The sequence below is a fragment of the Chelonia mydas genome, chromosome 9 (assembly GCF_015237465.2).
Source record: "Chelonia mydas isolate rCheMyd1 chromosome 9, rCheMyd1.pri.v2, whole genome shotgun sequence".
Lineage (NCBI taxonomy): Eukaryota > Metazoa > Chordata > Testudines > Cheloniidae > Chelonia > Chelonia mydas.
In genome coordinates this window covers 29644586-29666400 of record NC_057855.1, presented here as the reverse complement: position 1 = coordinate 29666400, position 21815 = coordinate 29644586, and the positions used below count along the sequence as shown (strand labels likewise).

Sequence of the window (21815 nt, the reverse complement as noted above, 5' to 3'; positions counted from 1 at the left end):
TTTGCAGCATAGAGAGGTCACTATTCCCTCTCCTTTCTAAAAAGCTGCTTCTCCCTCTCCCTGTCTTCCAGCACAGCAACAACCTGTATCGGTATAACTACATCTGTACAAGAGTCATTGTATGGCTTCAACTATATTGGTATACTTAAAGCAATATAACTTACGTGTAGACAAGGTCATAGAGTAAACAGGACTTACACGGACGCCACCAGAGGATAGAACACTGACAGGGACTCAACAGACCTAGCTTCTATTCCCAGCTCTGCCACTGGCCTGCCTGGATGACCTTAGGCAAGTCACTTCACCTCCCTGTGCTTTAGGTTCCCCATCAGTAAAATGGGGATGATACTGACCTTCTTTGAAAAACAGTTTGACACCTACTGATGTAAAGTGCTACATAAGAGCTAGATATTTTTATTATAATAAGACAAAATATCTGGAACCAGATATTTTACACCCTTCACACTAATATGAAAAGAAACCCCTCTCCCACATATACAAATTTCATATAGTAAGATACCTATAAATAATCTACAAATTAAATGTAATAAAAATGAAGCTGCTCATTTGATCTCATCATTACAATTTAAAAGTAATATACAGCAAATGAAAATAGAGTATATTTGAACATGAAAAAGTATTTGATAAATGACTGTAAGACTGCCATGTTGTGAATAGCAATTTGAGAACTTTTAGAAAAAGATTTTCTATAGTTACTTATTTTCACTTATTTTAGAGATAGCGTGTCTCTAGAAAAGTCAGTCTGCAGCTTTCAAGCACGTACTATACTCTATATATTTAATTAATTTTGTCTAAATAAAGAGAGTGTCAAGAAGTTTGTCATACTGTAAATGCATACACAGAAATAATTAAATAACTGCATATTGATTTTAGCTATATTAAATGAACTATCTCCCATTTACTTTATTTGCTCACACAGAACTCAGTATAAAATCAGATTCAAGTCATGCTGTTTAACACTTAACATTGTGATAGGCCCACTAGATGGCGCACATAGTATATATTTATGTTCATGGATTAAGATCTCTCTAAAAAAAAAAAAAGGAGGACTTGTGGCACCTTAGAGACTAACAAATTTATTTGAGCATAAGCTTTCGTGAGCTACAGCTCACTTCATCGGATGCATTCAGTGGAAAATACAGTGGGGAGTGCATTGAGTGTATTTTCCACTGAATGCATCCGATGAAGTGAGCTGTAGCTCATGAAAGCTTATGCTCAAATAAATGTGTTAGTCTCTGAGGTGCCACAAGTACTCCTTTTCTTTTTTCGGATACAGACTAACATGGCTGCTACTCTGAAACCTAAGATCTCTCTGTATCTGTAATATAAATTCTACACTACCAGAGGAATGTGTTATCTATAGCAGTGCTGGTAGTATATAAAATTTATTTATAAAGATAAAATTGAACAAATGTGTACAATGTTCATGGAAGTTATATGTAAGAACTAAAGAAGATTCAAAATTTAGCATGAATTCAACATCAAGCTGGTACAAGTTTCTCCATCTACAGAAAGTAAAAAGTTTAAGCTTCCTCCTCTACAATGAAGCAAGCATTATACTGAAACTATAAAGAATGTTCATGCAGTTATTCACGCACTCTAGCATTTGCAAGAGATATTACCACAAACACAGCCTTAGTAATGGCTGGTCCACCCACATGTTTTGCACAGCTTTTTATAGGACTTGAAAAGGGCATCTTTTCCAGTGAAACTGGATTACACTACAGCGAATAGCAAATAATTACAGTCTACAGAGAAGATTCTTAGTTAGTGTGACTATGACAACGTGTGTTTGTACTTAATATCAGGCTCAAACAGTGAAAGTGCAAACTACCTTGAGCTCAGAATTTAATCTTTCTTGTTCTGAAAAGAACAAACTTTTTTCAGTCTCCACAATGCATAATCATTATTATTTGCCAGTGTTAACAGAATGTGAGAGTACGGTTGCTCTGCCACAAAGTGCATAAAATCCAAAAGACAAGCAAGACAGGCCAATACAGGACAAATATAACTCAATACTTAAGACATACACGATATCACTGAGTGTGAACGTTCAAGTCAGAGGCTTTCTTCATTTAAAAAAGCTAAATAAAAATGTCAAACATTCATATTTCAGCAAATTATTACTTAAAGGGCTATTTGAAGTGGTGTGTTCTGGAGGAAAGGCTTGAATGTAGAGAGGGAGGTCACTCAGCAAAGAGGGAGAGATAACAAGTTTTAAGTTTCTGTGACAGTGGAAGAAGGGGCAACAAAGTGGGAAAAATCATGAGGGTATTCAGATAGGAGGCAGGTAAGACAGAAACAGTAATAGAGATGGAGACTATACCTTCTCTAGTTTTAACTCCAGTTCTAAATTGCTAGAGAAAATTAGTAAAATATTTTTATTTTAAAAGACACTATTGACTGAGATGTAGAGTTCAAAAGCAAAGAGCTGCCATGCATGAGCTACTTCTGCAACTGCACCAGCTTCCCTGCCTTCGCCCCTACAGGGTTTTCCTGCACACAGGAGATTTTCTATTTAATTTTCCTTTATAGGTAGCATGTTACCACAGTAATACCAAATAAAGGAAAGAACAACCAATCTTTCCTACAAGAAAAAGTCTAAAGATTTCATCCTGGAAAATTAATAGCAGGGGAATTAGTTCACAGATGGCTGCCATTTTGGAACCCAAACTATTTTTTCTGGGGACAAAACAGATCAGTTAATTTGTAAGTCATATCATAATCAAATAACTTACTTTGGAAAATTTGAGGTGCGTACTGAGGATATCCATGAGGAACTTGATTTCCTGCATAAGCTGGAGGGTAAGTGGGATTTGGAAATTCAGCAGCTTTATTTGCTGGAAGAAAAACAAATATTTATTTTTTTTGTTTTGTCAAATTAAAAAACAAATCTATAAAATGAACTTATTTCATTGTAGATAAGATCTATATGAAAATTAGACATTATGACAAGTTTGCTGTATTTAAACAATATGAAATGCCCTTAAAAACAGAACTTGTTTTAAAAAACGCTAATGGGAAATTTTACATTATGAAAGAATCAGAACAATTTAGATGCATTCAAATCCCAAAAGTGCTGAAAGTAAACAGGTACTGTAAACTGTATCTAATTAGGAGGTTAGTTCATTCTTATTCCATACCAGCACCTTCCTTATCTATTTCTCTTGTAATACTCAAGATAGAAAGTTCTTGGTACCATTCTAATTCAAATAATTACTTGTGAACACAAGTCAACATTCTCCTTCACAGAGAAGGAGAATTAAATGATTCTCCTAATTAATTGTGGTATAATTTTTCTCACTTAATTAACAAACAGCTTTACAGGTTCAAGATCCTTGAGATTTTTTTAAAATAGTTCCTGCTCCTGCGTTGTATCATTTCACTCACAAGGGACCAATTATCTGCATTTAAATCCCTATTAGCTCATCCAGATAATTTAGGCCTGGTAACTACTTATACTGATCAATGTAGTTGACATGTGGCGACATGTCATAAGGATGTTAAGAGCGATTTAAACATCTGTGTTGAAGCGCATTTATTCTAAGAAGCCCTCCCACTACTACTGTAGCAATATATATCACTAATTTAGCTGTTTAGTTTAGACTCCTGTAAGTGATCCACATTTAGAAGACATTAAACCAATGTTAATGAAATATTTTACTCACGTATTTCCATGGTCCCGTTTACAAGTGTGTCTGCAAAAAAGACATTTGTTTCACGCTTTGAAAACAAAAAAAGCCCTCTGTTACACAAAACTCACATTTATGGTTTTCTATTTATAAGTAATTAGCCAAGAATACCTTCAGACTATGTATTGAAAGGGAAAGAGTACAATTTTTTCCATTTTCTTAGCTTAATCGATTTAAGTATTAAGATGGCTTTTCAATCATGTTAAGACACAGACTGACATGGCTGAAGCAGTGTTAGCTAGCTATTTTGTAGCAAGGAGTCAGCCTAAATTACAACACAGCCAGCTAGCATGGCTTCACATGTGTCACCCTGAATCTTATGCAATGCCTTCACTCAAGTTACCCTTGCGACACTGCAAAATAACAGCTCAAGTCAGCACAACTTGTCAGCTGTAGCCCACATCCCTCCACAGGCCAACCAACTTGAGTTAAAAACACCATCACACTTGAGTGAAGGATGTGTGGGGAGGGAGCAGGACTCAGGCTAGGAGCAATACTTTGGATTAACCCTGCAGTGAAGGCAAGCCTTAAAAGGTATGTTTTTACTAGATTTAGCTGAGCCTAGCCAGGGTATAGCCCCTAAACCTTTCTCCATTCACATGGAAAGACCTCTAACCTGGGCTTGAGGGTGGTTGACGCTCAAACTAGCAGGCACAGATGAGGGTAGAGGCTTGAGGTCATGTTTGCTTTAGCCTGGGCTGGCAACCCACTCTTTGCAGTGAGAATGCACCCTAATCAAGCCCAGGCACTGCTAGTTCTCCAGTGCTATCCCACAATTCCACCTGGGCTGTATTTTCTTGTTATCTTTGGACTTTTCTCACTATAGCTGACCCCTATGGAACCTTAGGGAATGTCAACACTACACTCTAAACCCAGCTCTGTGGGACCCACACTTGTGGACTGTGTGTGTCGAAACCCACATTTGAGCACTCACACTGCATTGTAAACCTGGGTTTACAATTGCTAGAGTCGAGTCACACAACCATGATAATACATCCATACTGAACTATGCAAACCTTCTGACTCAGGACTAGGTTGAGCTGTGTCCACGCTGCAAAATAACAGGGTTTGGACCTGAATTTCAGCAGGACCCAGGTTGGTCCTATGACCCAGTCCTGAGTGCTTGCTGACCCAAGTCAGATTTTGCGGGGGGGAGGGTCTGGGCTCCAACCTGAGTCTGAGCCTGTGTTTACAGAGCAGTGTAGGCATACCCTGAGAGGGTGGAGGCAGAAATATCATTAATGTAAGGTTGGGTATTTGACTGATCCAAAAATAACTGGTCAATTGATGAGTCAAATATTGTCAAATAATGTCAAAAATGGTCAGATATATTAAAGCACTAATTTATTAGAACAGTAAGAAAAAAAGAGTAAGGCTATATTGTCTCCATAAAGGCTTATCCTCAGATAGGTACTTATGCTCAGTCAGAAAAACCAAGTTACTTAACTGAGTTAAAATAACTTAGAAAAATGTGAAACACAAGGAAATGAAGTGCTAAAAAAATGAAAGAATGGCACCAGGAGCCAATCAAAAAAATAGGCTGCCACCTACATCAGGGAATTCTTGCTGGAATATTTGACTGTAGTCAAATAATAGGCAATCAACTGAATGGTCAATTGGGTCAGCTGGCCAACCCCAGTTTAATCTTCATGGGTTTAGCTGGTGTAGAAGCATGTAAAATGCATGTGCACACACTCCACATCCATCTTGCTGAATCTGACACAGTGTTTTGAGAGGTGACTTAGCATTGTAAGATGCACAGTGTAGAAAAACTAAAAATGAATAAATAAATAAAAAGCAACTAACTGGGATGTGTCCGTTTTACAGAGTTTGACTGCCATTCCTAGAATATGAACAGAGTGATATCACTAAAAGGAGCAGAGGTAGGCTCCTTTTGTTTTGATACAAAGTGTAACACAAACATGTACCGTTCTGAGGGATTGGGGTGGAGGAGGAAGAAAGAAAGAAAGAAAGAAAGAAAGAAATCCAGACATCTGTATCACCCTGCTGCTCCTATGACCAAATTTCAATAAAATTGCTAATGAGGAGGAGAGACTGGGAAATGAGTGGACATGTTTGAAGTATGAATAAAATGGGAAAAACCCCATTTATATTTGGTCCTGCCTCAGCATAGTGGGATGGACTAGTTGACCTCTCAAGGTCCCTTCCAGCCCTATATTTCTATGATTCTGTCTTTTTCAGATAATATACTATGAAGGAGGAAATTCCTGCCTGGTTGAATCCACAGATAAAGAATCCATTCTAGAAAAAAGGGTGGAGACTTGCAAGTAATTTGTAAAACCCTTCTACTATTAGATAAGATATTACTGAATTTAATGGTAGTCCCTTTCATAAGTATAGGGAATACATACTCAAACAGGCAATAATTTACCTTCCTGTGAAGGACAGTGGAAACTTTAATTACACCCACTGTAACTTGAAAGGGAGGTAAATATTATTTTTTGTAAAAAAGGAATTCCTTCAACAGAATATAACAAAAAAGTTTCAGCAAATAGGATTCCACTAGTGAATGAACCTGGCTCCCACAAACACTTCACAATTTGTAATAGTACTGATACTAATCTTTCTATTACATAAGCCACTTCATGAACTTTGGACTTGTGATGTAAATTGTAATAGCGACTTTATTCCAGTATTTATATGTCCCTTATCATCATAGTATCCAAGATCCTAATAGTAAAGAGCATTATATAATCTTGATATCTTGGCACTGAGGTTCCCCAGGTAAGTGGAGGCTGGTGGAGCAGGGTGGGTATTAGAATATAGATATTCAGGCCTGCCTATTAAGGCCTATACTTTAAGAACGTAGGTGTATTTTTATCACTTAGCTAGTTACCAGGTGTAGCAGGGTGCTGGTGCAAAAGCACCTAATTAGCCCCTGCCCAGTCAGCTCCAATCAGGGGAAGCCAATTGATGGAAAAGGCCTGTTGCTCCTGGCCTGACAGGGAGGGAGGGAGCCAGAAGGTTGGGGGGCAGCCAGGGAGAAGTCAGTCAGGGAGGGAACTGGAGGTCTCCTAACTGAAGGCTGACTCTGCCTATAAAGGAGGTGACTAATCCTGTCAAGCTTGTATATAGATAGATGCTGGTGGTGGGATAACCTTAAGTAAATAAAGGCATGGGTGTTGCACAACCCTGAAGCCTCTCTGAGCCTTACTGGGGGCAGCAAGTGGGCCCCTGGAAGAGGGGCGGGTTGTGAACCCTGTTACATGTGGGGGCTTGTCCGGGATACATTGCCAGCGACACAGTTTGGTGACCCAGAGATGGAGGGCACTCTGCAGTGGCTCATGGAGCAACACGGGGAGACACAAAAGGCACTGCAGGCCTTTCAGCAGTCCCACCAGCTGGAGAGGCAAGCTTTACTGGCTTGGCAGGCCAAGCAACAATGGACTTTGCAGGACTTTATCAAAGATCAGGCGACAGTGCAGCAGCAGCTCCTACAGAGGCTGGTAAGTCCTGCGGGGGGAGATGGCACCTGGCCCCTGGGCCTTAGTCTCTGTAAGATGGCCCCGACGGATGACCCTGATGCCTTTTTGGGTACCTTTGAGTGGGTGGCCCTGGGCGTGGGATGGGACCGGGTAACCTGGGCTCTGCAGCTAGCCCCATATCTTGCTGGGGAGGTGTAAGTGGCATACATGGCCCTGACAGATGCCCAGGCTAGGGACTATGACACAGTGAAGGCAGCCATCTTGGACTGCCTGGGGCTTTCATCAGGGAAATACCGGCAAAAGTTTCGGGCAGCCCAGTGGGCAGGGGGTATGCAGCCCCAGGCCTTCGTCCAGAGATTGACGGACTGGGCGAAGTGGTGATTTAGGCCCAATGCCCAAACAGTGGGGCAGATTATGGATCAGGGGATCCTCAAACAGTTTGTGCAGTGCCTCCCCGATACCATGCGGGTCTGGGTGCGGCGACATCAGCCTGGCACTATAAAAGCTGCTGCCAAAAGGACAGAGGAATATGCAGAGGCAGACTTCCCCCTGAGGGAGCACTGGACCCTGTGAGATACAGAGGGAGGCAAGAAACACCATGAGCACCCCGCTGGGAAGCTGGTAAACAAGCGATGGGAGGAGCACAAGGGAACCCCTAGCCATCCAGGACGGCTTTTATGCTGGTGCTGTGGACAGCTGGGGCATAAGAGCCGTGACTGCCCAGTGATGGACTGTGGGGTTGCTGAATTCTGTGGCTGGACCAAGGTTGGGGGGCCGAAGAAGAGGCATGGAATAGCCACCATCCCTGTGTGGGTGGGGAGAAAGTCCCAGAGGGGTCTAGTCTGGATACATCCTCAGCCCGCTCCCTCATACAGCAGCGCTTGGTAAAGCCGCATTGGCTTATCCCTGGAGAAAGGATGCTGGTGGAACACATCCCAGGGGATGGGGAGTATTGTCCCGTGGCCCAGGTATCCCTGGAGGTGCAGGGAAGGTTTGCCTGGAAGCGGGTGGGGGTAATAGAGGGGTTGCCCTACCCCGTGATCCTCGGGTTGGACTGGAATCCTTCCTAAAAAGGGAGAGAGGGTATGGGGACGAGACCAACAGAGAAAGCAAGAGGGAGGACCCTGGAGGGAGGGGGCAAGGCCTGAGACCCTGAGAAGAGGGAGTCCCCACAACCTCAAGGGGAGAAAGATACAAACGCTAGACAACAGCCAGGATAGGGACCCTACAGGAGGGACTGATGAAGGAACAAGTGTCCCAGGATGGGACCACCCAGGGGATGGAATCTCTGTGATAGAGGCAGAGAAGCTAAAGAAAGATCAGAATGTAGAAACCCAAAAGGGAGAGGCCCTAACTCCAAGAGGCAGAGGGCACAAACCAGAGACACGGAGCAGCCTCGGGGCAGTTGATGCCGAGCCGTCTCCCCCACCAGGGAAGGAAAGAGAACATCTAGGGTGACCTGCTCAAGGGTGCGACTGGTGTGACAACCTCTGGGTGGAGGTGGACTTGTGGGGTGGCCCACCCCCTACCCAATGCACCTTTTGTGGGTGGAGCATGCCAAAACCCTACAGGGTTGAGCCCGGGGACCACCCTGCTGGGCAGGGAGGCCACCCCCAGAGTAAAACCCCAGGCCGAGAAAAGCAGCACCAAGGAAGATCAGGCCTGGCGTTGGCTTAAGGGGGGGAGGTGTGTAGCAGGGTGCTGGTGCAAAAGCACCTAATTAGCCCCTGCCCAGTAAGCTCCAATCAGGGAAGCCGATTGGGGCTGATGGAAAAGGCCTGATGCCGGCCTGAGGATTGGCAACACCTGCTGGCCAGACAAGCCAAGGGCTATAAAGGCTGGGAGGGAGCCAGAAGGCTGGGAGGGAGCCAGGGAAAGGTCAGTTAGGGAGAGTACTGGAGGTCTCCTAGATAGACACTGGTGGTGGGATAACCTTAAGTAAATAAAGGCATGGGTGTTGCACAATCCTGAAGCCTCTCTGAGCCTTACTGGGAGCAGCCAGCGGGCTCCCGGAAGAGGAGTGGGTCGAGAACCCTGTTACACGGGGGTATAAAAACAAAGAATCAAAATCACAGTCCATCTGTGTATAGGCCTTCTCTCACTAGGATAGTCCGAGGCCTTCTTCTTAGGCTAAGGCTTTTGGTTAAGCAGCAGGGGCAGCCATAAGCTGGGAAGCCTAAAGTCACATCCTCACATTCTAAACCAGTCACACTGAAATAAGGTGGTATTGGGCTGTTAGGAATACAATCCTGTCCTGATAGGCACTATCACCACCAGATAAAGATGGTAAGAGAAAACTTAGGATGCCATCAAACTGTCTGGCAAGAAATCATTTATCATTGGTTGGTTGTGAAACCCTCATTTCTGTACTGTTTTCTCTTTACGGCCCCAACTTTCTATTGTAAATCCGTCTGGTTCTCTAATTGTTTCTGTCTGCTGTATAATGAATTTTGCTAGGTGCAAGTTAATTAAGGTAGTGAGATATAACTGGTTAGCGAATTATGTTTACAATATGTTAGGATTGGTTACTTACATTTCAATAAAACGATTGGTTAAAGTATAGCTGAGACTATTACTGTATAAACTGGGGTCAAACAGGAAGTGGGGGGGGAAGGGAAGTTGGAATCATGTTTGCTAAGGGGACATGGGGTAAATGCTCTGCGGCGTCAGAGCCGGGAAGGGGGACACTGGGGAACAGACTATCAGAATATAGAGATAAGCCCGACTGGCTTGAAGGGCTTCGGAATATGCTTGCTCGGAAACTAACCCCAATAAACATGGCATTGTCTGCGCTTCGGACTTCTGGTCTCTTGCTGCTTACTGTCTGCGTGACAAGAACCAGGGAAGTGGGAGGGTGAAGGGAAACCCCTCTAACAGTGTGTATGGAAGAAAAGAAGTCCCACAAGCATCTAGTCACTAACTAGACTTCTTCAAGAAAAACTCTGTTACTGAAGGAGGGGGTTTGTGGCAATGCATCGCTCTCTCTTTCTCTCCAGGGTTCCATTTTGCTCAGAGAAGCAGCACCCATTCATTCAGACAAAGCATCAAGTGCTATTGTGTGAGGTGGAATCCAAGCAGAGGGCTTCAGTCCCCACTGCCTTGCACAGCATGTAGTCTTTGACACTTTTGTATAAAACAAGCGTAAAAGTGCTATCACTTTGCACAGGTGTAAAGGACTAGGCAACATGGAAGGCAGAGATTCAGAGCAAGCAGAGTGCTACTCAGTGAGATTTCCCACAGTCCTGGTGACAACAAGCACCAGATGAATAATTAGATGATTCCCCCCCCCACCCTTTCAGAAGTCCCTCTGGTCTTTGTAGTTAACCCCACTACCACTTCCTTCAATGACAATACTATTGTTCCTGTTAGCGTTGAGCCATCGATTTAAGCAGATGATATAGATCCATGTAGTAACTTAGAACTACACGTACATCTTGAGAAAATTTTACAGCTCGTTTGTTTCTTCTCCTACAAAAATTAAATATCTCTAGACAGTCTGCACCTGGAAGAAACTGAACCCAGGCAAAAAAGACAGTATTGCTAGAAAGACGCCATTTTGCGTAGTGTTAGGCACATGTCACCACTGTTCTTGTGAGAAAACTGTTTAGGTGCCTGACTCCAGGAGAGGGTTCCTGAATGTGGACCCCAAGCAGAGACAGGATGCCTCCCTTCAACCTAGACTTCGGCACCTAACTCTGGGAGAGGAGTGGGACTTAGGTGATACCCCTCCAGTCAGCATCCACTATTGGCAAGCTTAGGTGGCTTTCTTAGATGCCTATCTCTCCCCATGCATTGTATAGGGAGCTAGATGCCTAACTCAGGATTTGTAGATTCCACTGGGTGGCTACGCACCATGACTGAGGAAAAACGCCAACTTCCACCTGAGGCTGCCTAGAAGACTATGTCCAATCCTATCACAGACAAATCTGGCTATAGAACCCTATACTTTTGTGACCTCCAGGCTGAACATTGTAATTCAATCTGGGAATGAAGCCATATAACTTTAATAAAACAAACAACCAAATAAGAGTATTCAAAAAGCTTTAACGGGTACAAAGTGCAACAGACCATTTCCTTAAAAAAACAAAAAAAAACAAAACAGGTCACCATGAACACATGACCCTGGTACTCTATTTCCTACACTGCCTCCCAACAAAACAGAGTCTTTCCCATCATCTTAATATTCAAATCTCTCCATAGGATTGGCCCTAGCTGCCTAAAATATCATCTCCCTCTCCATATCCAGGGCCTCCATCAACAGCTGTTCACTTCCAGAGATGTAACTGTTTTGTGACTAGAGGAAGTCAATTCATGGCTACTAAACATGTCAGATTTTGGACTTTATTTTGCCACTACCAGTTTATTAAGGAACCTGCAAACACTAATCTGGAACAGGTGAGTTAATCATAAATAACTATCCCATTTTCTTTGAATCTTAACATACTGCTTTGAGTCAACTAAGAGGACTGATACTATTTTCTAGATATTGAATGAGAGATTAGTATACATATTTGAAAAAAAATTTGAAGTGCAGTAAATATTGTAACATGAATGACCCAGATAAATATGAAGCCAGTAACCTAGGATATGACCCCTCTTCTGTCCAAAGATACGAATCTTCTTAGTTCAGGCTCATGTGTGCTTAGCATTCAAAATTAAAACAAGATAAGTCTGATGCACAAGTGTTTAAATCCCACTGTCCAATAAAGTTCCCTGGTTAGCCTCCAGCTGTGAATTTCTGCTTTCTACCATTATCCAGCTTGTCAGAAAGGTATTTGCAAATCTCCTCCTCTCCCTTAAAGTGTGTTTGTAGTTAGGGAGGGCCGTTGCTAAGAAACAGAGTGGCTCTAATCAAGTCCTGCCTAACAAGCTGAACTGGCACAACAATGTGCCCTTCTGCTTCCCATTGCAAATTAAAACCTCAAGGCACCTGTTTAGTTCCATTGTCTTACTCAAGCAGAAACATTATTGATGTAACGGTATCAATTAGTACCAATATTGTTCTGCTACCATTGGAGGGATCCACACTTCCAGTACTTAACTATATTTCCAATAGACACATTAGCCCAAATGCCTCGGGGACATTCAAAACATTTGTAAGAACAGTCGAGGAAACAACTGCTTTAAGAGAAATCAGAAGAATGGGATGGTATTATTTTTAGTGTATTATGAAATTTATTAAACAGGGAAATAACACCCCCACATTCTTTTCCCCATTTCCTACTCATGAACTGCACTTGGGGGGGGGGGGAAAAAACTTTCAGCAAAACATTTTCATATATGTTTCCTCAGACCATTGTTTTATGATTATTATGTAGACAGATTCTGATTTCATTTATCCTGGTGTAAGTCAGGAGATGCACTCAATAGGTTGACAATAGCAAACATAGGATCAGAATCTAACCCTAGATGTATGCAGTCAGGTGCACTACAGGATTTTTCCATGGGCAGCGTGTCTAATAGGTGGGGGAAGGCTGTGCCTCCCCAAACAGCCCTATGTGGCCCCACCCATGCTCCATCCAGAGGCTCCCTCCCCTCTTGCTGCTAGTTGGCCCCAGGTCCCTGCCCACCAGGCAGGCTGCTCCTCTTCCAGAAAGGGAAGCCTGCTTGGGCTGGGTCTAGTGCGGCTGGGACTTGGGGTAGTTGGGGCTGCACAGTGCTGGGGGGGACCCCCGGCACTGGGACCATACTGCCCAGTGCTCCAGGGCAGGGGGTGGGTGGGTGGGGAGCTGTGCGCCGCCTGCCACTCCGGGCTGGGGCATGGCTGCACGCCTGGTGCTCCAAGGCTAGGGGACGTGCGCCCGACCAGCGCTCTGGGACTGGGGAGGGGGCGCATGCCCGCCCAGTGCTCTGGTGGTGGTGGGGAATCTAGGTTTGTGGGGGGGAAGCCTCAGGCAGAAAGAGTGGACTGGGTCGGGGGCTAGCCTCCCTGAGCCCGTGGTTCACCCACCGCCCATGGATTTTTCTATTTTGTTTTGAATATAATTTAAGGCAACTGTCATCTCTCTTCATGATGAGGTCTAAGCAGCTTTATCTCTTTCTGGTTATGTCACAGAAAATACTGACATGAGCATATTTGCTTAGGGCCACAAAAGTAGTAACACTATGCTCAGCCCCATGGAAGAAGCAGGCATTAAAGCAGACCATTCCTTGGAGAGTTTACAGTGTAGAAAGCAGACTTACAAAGACAAGCTGCTCTGGGGGATCCAGAAGGAACTTTATCTTAGATATCTGGGAGTGACTTTTGTTTCTTTTTCCACACACATTATGTTAGATCAGTGGTTCTCAAACTTTTGTATTGGTGACCCCTTTCACACAGCAAGCCTATGAGTACAACCCCCCTTATAAATTAAAAACACATTTTTTCATATTTAACACTATTATAAATGCTGGAGGGGAACACGGTTTGGGGCGGAGGCTGACAGCTCGTGACCCCACAAGTAGTAACCTTGTGACTCCCTGAGGGGACACGACCCCCAGTTTGAGAACCCCCATGTTAGATTGTTTATATAAACCCTAACCTTCAGCCTCTATTGCTGATAAGCCAGCACATTTCAGGAGGACTAAATTAACATGAAAATCAAAAGCATAATAATTAAATAATCAAGAGGGGCACCTCAAAAACCTCTGGTCCCTCCACAAGCAAGCGAACAACTATTAAAAAAAATCTAGATACCCTCAAAAGAATGAAACATCCAAAGGAAATATCTTATCACTCCATCAATGTCTCTGCATAGAAACCTGTGACGAGAGAAAGCTGAAATGCCAAACTGCCCAGCTTTACAGTGTAGCTGTAGCCATGTTGGTCCCAGGACTTTAGGGCAACAAGGTGGGTGGAGTAATATGGTCCAATAACAGATATTACCTCACCCTTCCTGTCTCAGCTTTACAGAGTAAAGCTAAGACCAGATTTTTTGTAAATATATATTGTGACACTTTGTATCCCATGTGATACCCTGTACCCCATATTCCTCACTTTTATATGGTTATGATATATGTTGTACAAAGTATATTTTCTGAAGAAGCATTTGAAAACTCATCATCTGCTGAATATTATCATCTTGTTGAAATGTGTGTAACACCACTGCATGTAAAATTGTGAGATTTTACTATATGATTGTTACTGAAATATGCTGTAGTTCTGGGTCACACCCACAAACCAGTTTCTTAGCGACAAAGACACACTAGCACACCAGCAAGGTACTAATGGGCCAGGAAGGTGTAAACAAGAAATGTACATTGCATCACAGGAACATTTCAACCCCCACATCTACGAGGGACTACATGTTGCCTACACCCCAACGGGGGGTAATCCTCCAAGAGGGGAGAGGGTATGAGAATGAGAGACCATGACCACCCATCTCTCTGCTTATGACATCAACAACTTTAAAAGAACTGAACAAAGATTGGAGTGGTCCCAGGCTTGAAGAAGACCCAGTCTGCACTGTGAGATTATGTTGAGAAAGATATTTTGCTTTTAAGTTCATTAAGTATTAGCTTGTGTTTTTATCTTTTTATTTCTTTTGTAACCAATCCTGTCTTATATACATCTATACTTATAATCACTTAAAATCTATCTTCTGTAGTTAATAAACTTATCTTATTGTTTAATCTTAACTAGTATGAGTTTGGATTAAAGTGTGTGGGAAACTCCATTTGAGATAGAAAGGCTGGTGCACATTTTATTTCCTTTGATGAAATTACAGATGTACCATGAGCTTGTACTGTCCAGGAGTGTACTAAGCAGTACAAGATGCACATTTCTGGGGAACAAGGCTGGGACTAAGAATTTGCAGGTATCCCACTATATGTAGTTCATGAGTGGCTGGGAGAGCATTCATGTATTTAGCTGGGAGTGAATTTACATGCTGCAGGCTGCATGTGAGCAGAACGGGGAGAGGTTGTTGTTCACCACTAAAGCATTGCAAAAGGCACCCCAGGCTAGAGAATTCAGGGGACACTGTTATTCAACAGTCAAGATTGTACCCTAGGGACATCTTCCAGGTCAGAGCATGCATTTGATATGTTTCTTCACAGAATTTACATTTCCAACCTTTAAGATGAGTAAATAATTGAAAATGTCCCATAGAAGAGATAGATAACAGATTAAAGAAGTACATTAAACACATGGGGGTTTAGAGATAAAGAAAATAAACAAATTTGGAATTTGCAGATTTTAAGACCAGAAGGGGCCATTAGATCATCTAGACAGATCTCCTGTATAACACAGGCCATAGAGTTTCACCCAGTTATCCCTGCATTGAGCCTAATGACTTAGACTCATAGGCTTTAAGGACGAAAGGGACCATCATGATCTTCTAGTCTGACCTCCTACACATTGCAGGCCACAGAACCTCACCCACCCACTCCTCTAATAGACCCAGAACCTCTGACTGAGTTACTGAAGGCCTCACATGATTTAAACACGTCAAATTACAGAAAAATCCGTCATTTATGCTAGTTTAGGCCTGCAAGTGACCAGTGCCCTATGCTGCAGAGGAAGGCAAAAAACCTCAGGGTTTCTGCCAATCTGACCCGGGGGAAAATTTTGTCCGGACCCTAAATATGGCAATCAGTTAGACCCTGAACTTGTGGGCAAGACCCAGCAGCCAGACACATGGGAAAGAACTCTCTGTAGTACCTCAGAGCTCTCCTCAGCTAGTGTCCCATCACTGGATGTTGGAGATGTTGGATATTAGCAGTTGCATATTGGCTACATATCATTGTAGGCAGTCTCATCATATCATCCCCTCCATAAATTTATCAAGCTCAGTCTTGAAACAAATAAGGCTTTTTGCCCCCACTGCTTCCCTTGGAAGGCTGTTCCAGAACTTTACTCCTGTGATGGTTAGAAACCTGCGTCTAATTTCAAGCCTAAACTTGTTGATGGCCAGTTTATATCCACTGGTTCTTGTGTCCACATTGGTGCTTAACTTAAATAACTCCTCTCCCTCTCTGGTATTTGTCCCTCAGATGAATTTGTAGACAGCAATCACATCTCCCCATAGCCTTCTTTTGGTTAGGCTAAACAAGCCACACTCTGAGTCTCCTCTCATAAGGTAGGTTTTCCATTCCTCAGATCTTCCTAGTAGCCCTTTTCTGCCCCTGTTCCAGTTTGAATTCATCTTTCTTAAACTGTATACAGTATTCCAGATGAGGTCTCTCCAGTGCCTTGTATAATGGTACTAACCCTTCCTTGTCTCTACTGGAAATACCTCACCTGATCCATCCCAGGACTGCATTAGCCTTTTTCACGACCACATCACATTGGTGGCTCATAGTCATCCTGTGATCAACCAATACACTCAAAGTCTTTTTCCTTCTCTGCCGCTTCCATCAGATAAGTCCCCATCTTATAGCAAAAAATCTTGTGGTTAGTTCCTAAGTCAGTGTCCTTGCACTATTAAATTTCATCCCATTTCTATTACTCCAGTTTTCAAGGTCATCCAGATAATCTTGTATGATATTCCAGTCCTCCTCTGTACTGGCAATACCTCCCAACTTTGTGTCACCTGCAAATTTTATTAACACACTCCCACTTTTTGTGTCAAGATCATTAATAAAAATGTTAAATAAGATAGGTCCCAAGACCAGTCCCTAAGGAACTCCACTAGTAATTTCCCTTCAGTCTGACAGTTGACCTTTCCGTATGACCCACTACAGTCTCCCCTTTAACTTATCTATCTTTCAATTCTCATATTAGTCCAAATCTTCTCAAATTTAACTAATAATTTCCCATTGGAACTGTGTCAAATGCCTTACTGAAATCCAGATAGATTAGATCTACTGCATTTCTTTTGTCTAAAAAAAATCAGTTATCTTCTCAAAGAAGGAAATCGGTTGGTCTGACATGATCTACCTTTTGTAAAGCCATATTATATTTTACCCCAATTTCTGTTTACCTCTCTGTCCTTACCTACTTTTTCTTTCAAAATTTGTTCCAAGATTTTTCAAACAATTGAGGTCAAACTAACAGGCCTGTAGTTTGCCAGATCACTTTTTTTCCTCTCTTAAAAATAGGTACTATATTAGCAATTTTCCATTCTTAGGGTACAACCCCCAAGTTTACAGATTCATTAAAAATCCTTGCTATTGGTTTGCAATTTCATGTGCCAGTTCCTTTAATATTCTTGAATGGAGATTATCAGGCCTCCCCATTTACTGCCATTAAGTTGGTTGAGTTTGATCTCCACCTTGGATATGTTTCAGAGTAGCAGCCGTGTTAGTCTGTATCCACAAAAAGAAAAGGAGGACTTGTGTCACCTTAGAGACTAACAAATTTATCTGAGCATAAGCTTTCGTGAGCTACAGCTCACTTCATCGGATGCATTCAGTGGATTTTCCACTGAATGCATCCGATGAAGTGAGCTGTAGCTCACGAAAGCTCATCGGATACATTCAGTGGATTTTCCACTGAATGCATCTGATGAAGTGAGCTGTAGCTCACGAAAGCTTATGCTCAAATAAATTTGTTAGTCTCTAAGGTGACAAAAGTCCTCCTTCACCTTGGATATGGTAATTTCTGCTACCATATTATCATTTCCATTAGCCACCCTGCCACTATACCTAAACTCCTCATTGTCCTGATTGAAAACTGAGGCAAAGTATTTGTTTAGGTGTTGGGCCATGCTTAGATTATCTTTAATCTTGACCCCATCCTCAGTGTTTAGCAGTCCCACTTCTTCTTTTCTTGTTTTCTTTTAATGAACATGACTATAGAACCCTTTACTATTGGTTTTAATCTCCTTTTCAAGGTCCAACTCTGCTTGGCTTTTGGCAGTTCTCATTTTTTCCCCCTACACTTTCTGACCTACAAGAGGTAGCTTTCCTTGCTGATCTACCCCATCTTCCACTCCTTGTAGACTTTCTGCTTTCTCTTAATAATATGTTTGAGATGCTTGCTCATCCATCTTGGTCTGCAGCCTTTCCCTACAATTTTTCCCCCCTTGCTTAGGATGCAGGCTTTGGACAATTTCTTCAACTTTGACTTGAAGTTGATTCCAAGCCTCCTCCACATTCAGATTCTTGAGTTTTTCAGTCCAGTCCACTTCCTTAACTAATTCCCTTAATTTTTAAAGTTTGCCCTTTTGAAATCAAGGACCTAGTTGCAGATCTATTTTTGTTTATCTTTCCATTTAGTTTAAACTAAATGAGCTCATAATCACTCAGACCAAGGTTTTCTCCTACAACCACTTCTTCTATGAGGTCCTCATTACTCACCAATACCAAATCTAACAATGGCATCACCTCTTGTTCGTTCAGCAACTAGTTGGTGAAGAAATCTGGAAGCTATCTCATCCAGGAAAATCTGGGCCCTACTGTTATTAGCAGCACTTGTCCTCCAGTCTAAATCTGGAAAGTTAAAGTCTCCCATAATCACACAATTCCCAGTAGTATTTATTTCATTAAAAACATGAAAGAGGTCTTCGTGCATATCCAAATCAGATTCTGGGGTCTATAAGGTACACCAAGCACTATCCTAGGGGAAACTCTGGCAGCTTTCTTCCCCAAAGTGATTTTGACCCAGACAGATTCTGTTTTATCCATTCCATTACTTCTAATTTCTTTACAGTCTACCTCATCATTAATATACAATGCTATTCCACTACCTTTATCTTTATTTCTACTTTTCCTGAACAGCACATGCCCTTCAATCTCATACTCCAGTCATGACTGCTATTCCACCATGTTCCTGTTATCCCTATAATTAGGGCCCTACCAAATTCACAGTCCATTTTGGTCAATTTCACAGTCATAGGATTTTAAAAATTGTAAATGTCATGATTTCAGCTATTTAAATCTGAAATTTCACAGTGTTGTAATTGTAGGGGTCCCGACCGAACATGGAGTTGTGGGAGGGGGTTGCAAGGTTATTGTAGCGGGGGTTGCGCTACTGCTACCCTTACTTCTGCACTGCTGCTGCTGGTGGCCCTGCCTTCAGAGCAGGGCAGCTGGAGCGTGGTGTCAGCTGGCTGGGATCCCAACTCTGAAGGCAGAGCTGCTGCCAGCAACAGCACAGAAAGATGGCATGGTACAGCATTGCCACCCTTACTTCTGCAGTGCTGTTGGCGGGGCACTGCCTTCGGAGCTGGGCACCTGGCCAACAGCCGCCGCTCTCCAGACCCCCCCAGCTCTGAAGGTAACGCAAAAGTAAGGGTGGCAATACTGTGGACCCCCCCTAAAATAACCTTGTTAATAAGGCCCAACAAAGAAAGTAACAGAACTCCACTAGCCGTCGCCTTCAGCCCCCAACTAAAACCTCTCCAGCGCTTCATCAAGGATCTACAACCTATCCTGAAGGACGATCCCTCACTCTCACAGATCTTGGGAGACAGACAACCCCCCAACCTGAAGCAAACACTCACCAGCAACCACGCACCACTAACCCAGGAACCTATCCTTGCAACAAAGCCCGTTGCCAACTGTGTCCATGTATCTATTCAAGGGACACCATCATAGGACTTAATCACATCAGCCACACTATCAGAGGCTCGTTCACCTGCACATCTACCAATGTGATATATGCCAGCATGTGCCAGCAATGCCCCTCTGCCATGTACATTGGCCAAACCAGACAGTCTCTACACAAAAGAATAAATGGACACAAATCAGACGTCAAGAATTATAACATTCAAAAACCAGTCGGAGAACACTTCAGCCTCCCTGGACACTCAATTACAGACCTAAAAGTGGCAATTCTTCAACAAAAAAACTTCAAAAACAGACTCCAATGAGAAACTGCAGAACTGGAATTAATTTGCAAACTGGACATCATTAAATTAGGCTTGAATGAAGACTGAGAGTGGATAAGTCTTTGCACAAACTAAAAACTATTTCCCCGTGCTAATTTCCCCCCTACTGTTACTCATATCTTCTTGTCAACAGTATGAAATGGGCCATCCTGATTATCACTACAAATGTTTTTTTCTCCTGCTGTTAATAGCCCACCTTAATCGATTATTCTCGTTTGAGTTGGTATGGCAACCCCCATTTTTTCATATTCTCTGTATATATATATCTTCCTACTGTATTTTCCACTGCATGCATCTGATGAAGTGGGCTTTAGCCCACGAAAGCTTACGCTCAAATAAATTTGTTAGTCTCAGAGATACCACAAGTACTCATCGATCTTTTTGCTGATACAGACTAACACGGCTACCACTCTGAAACCTATCTTTCAGATAAGCATCCTGAAGACCTCAAGAGGGGGAGACTCCACTGCTTCCCTTGGTAGTTTGTTCCAACAGTTAATTTCTCTCAATGTTAAAAATATGTGCCTCATTTTTAATTTGAAGTTTTTGTTTTTGTTGTTAACATCCAGAGATTGCTTCCATTTATGCCTTTCTTTACTAAATGAAAGAGCCCTGTAGTACCTGCTATTTTCCCTGATTAAGGTACTTATTATGACTCACCTCTCAGTCTTCTTTCTGGCAAAGCAAACAGATCAAGCCTAAAGTCACATCCTCACATTCTAAACCAGTCACATTGAGATAAGGTGGTATTGGGCTGTTAGGAATACAATCCTGTCCTGATAGTGCCTATCACCACCAGCTAAAGATGGTAAGAGAAAACTTAGTTTGATGGCATCCTGTCTGGCAAGAAATCATTTATCATTGGTTGGTTGTGAAACCCTCATTTCTGTACTGTTTTCTCTTTACGGCCCCAACTTTCTATTGTAAATCTGTCTGGTTCTCTAATTGTTTCTGTCTGCTGTATAATGAATTTTGCTAGGTGCAAGTTAATTAAGGTAGTGGGATATAACTGGTTAGCGAATTATGTTTACAATATGTTAGGATTGGTTACTTACATTTCAATAAAACGATTGGTTAAAGTATAGCTGAGACTATTACTGTATAAACTGGGGTCAAACAGGAAGTGGGGGGGAAGGGAAGTTGGAATCATGTTTGCTAAGGGGACATGGGGTAAATGCTCTGCGGCGTCAGAGCCGGGAAGGGGGACATGGGGTAAATGCTCTGCGGCGTCAGAGCCGGGAAGGGGGACACTGGGGAACAGACTATCAGAATATAGAGATAAGCCCGACTGGCTTGAAGGGCTTCGGAATATGCTTGCTTGGAAACTAACCCCAATAAACATGCCATTGTCTGCGCTTCGGACTTCTGGTCTCTTGCTGCTTACTGTCTGCGTGACAAGAACCAGGGAAGTGGGAGGGTGAAGGGAAATCCCTCTAACAGTGTGTATGGAAGAAAAGGAGTCCCACAAGCATCTAGTCACTAACTAGACTCCTTCAAGAAAACCTCTGTTACTGAAGGAGGGGGTTTGTGGCAATGCATCGCTCTCTCTTTCTCTCCAGGGTTCCATTTTGCTCAGAGAAGCAGCACCCATCCATTCAGAGGGGGGAAGCAGACATACAGACCCCAGTCCACAGACAAGCCGGGTCCGGAAGCAGGAAGCCGGGTCTACAGAGACGACACGGGTCGCTGGCGCCGTCACCCCTTTCAGGCGCAGAAGAAACGAAAGTGAAAGCTGTCGATTGCCGGGGAGGGGGAAACCCACGCCATCGCCATCACCCGCATGGGGCACCGGCCCCCTGCAGCCGCCCCTGGGGCGAGCAGGACCCCGCCCCGAGCACCATGGGGGGCAGCTCCCCCCACTTGCCCCTGAGAGCGGGAAAATCCCCTCTGGCAGCGCCGGGGGC

The 21815-nt window shown here is 43.1% G+C and overlaps 1 protein-coding gene across 10 annotated transcripts in view; it reads right to left on the bottom strand.

Moving 5' to 3' along the window:
- Positions 1-21815, bottom strand: part of LOC102930543 (phospholipid scramblase 1) — a 52841-nt gene that overhangs the window by 30735 nt on the left and 291 nt on the right. For 3 of the 10 annotated variants that reach the window (XR_006283545.1, XM_037908648.2, XM_037908647.2), the window contains exons 2-3: positions 3690-3744; positions 2760-2861 (exon numbers count right to left, since the gene is read on the bottom strand). Coding sequence is in view for 9 of the 10 variants with exons in the window: in XM_037908648.2 (XP_037764576.1) it covers positions 2760-2861; positions 3690-3699 (112 nt within the window). In the remaining variant the exon portion in view is untranslated. Of the gene's footprint in view, positions 1-2759; positions 2862-3689; positions 3745-12563; positions 12751-16379; positions 16417-21498; positions 21659-21815 lie in introns of those variants that run through there. The other 7 variants (XM_043521720.1, XM_027817401.3, XM_027817402.3 and 4 more) reach the window with 6 other exon arrangements.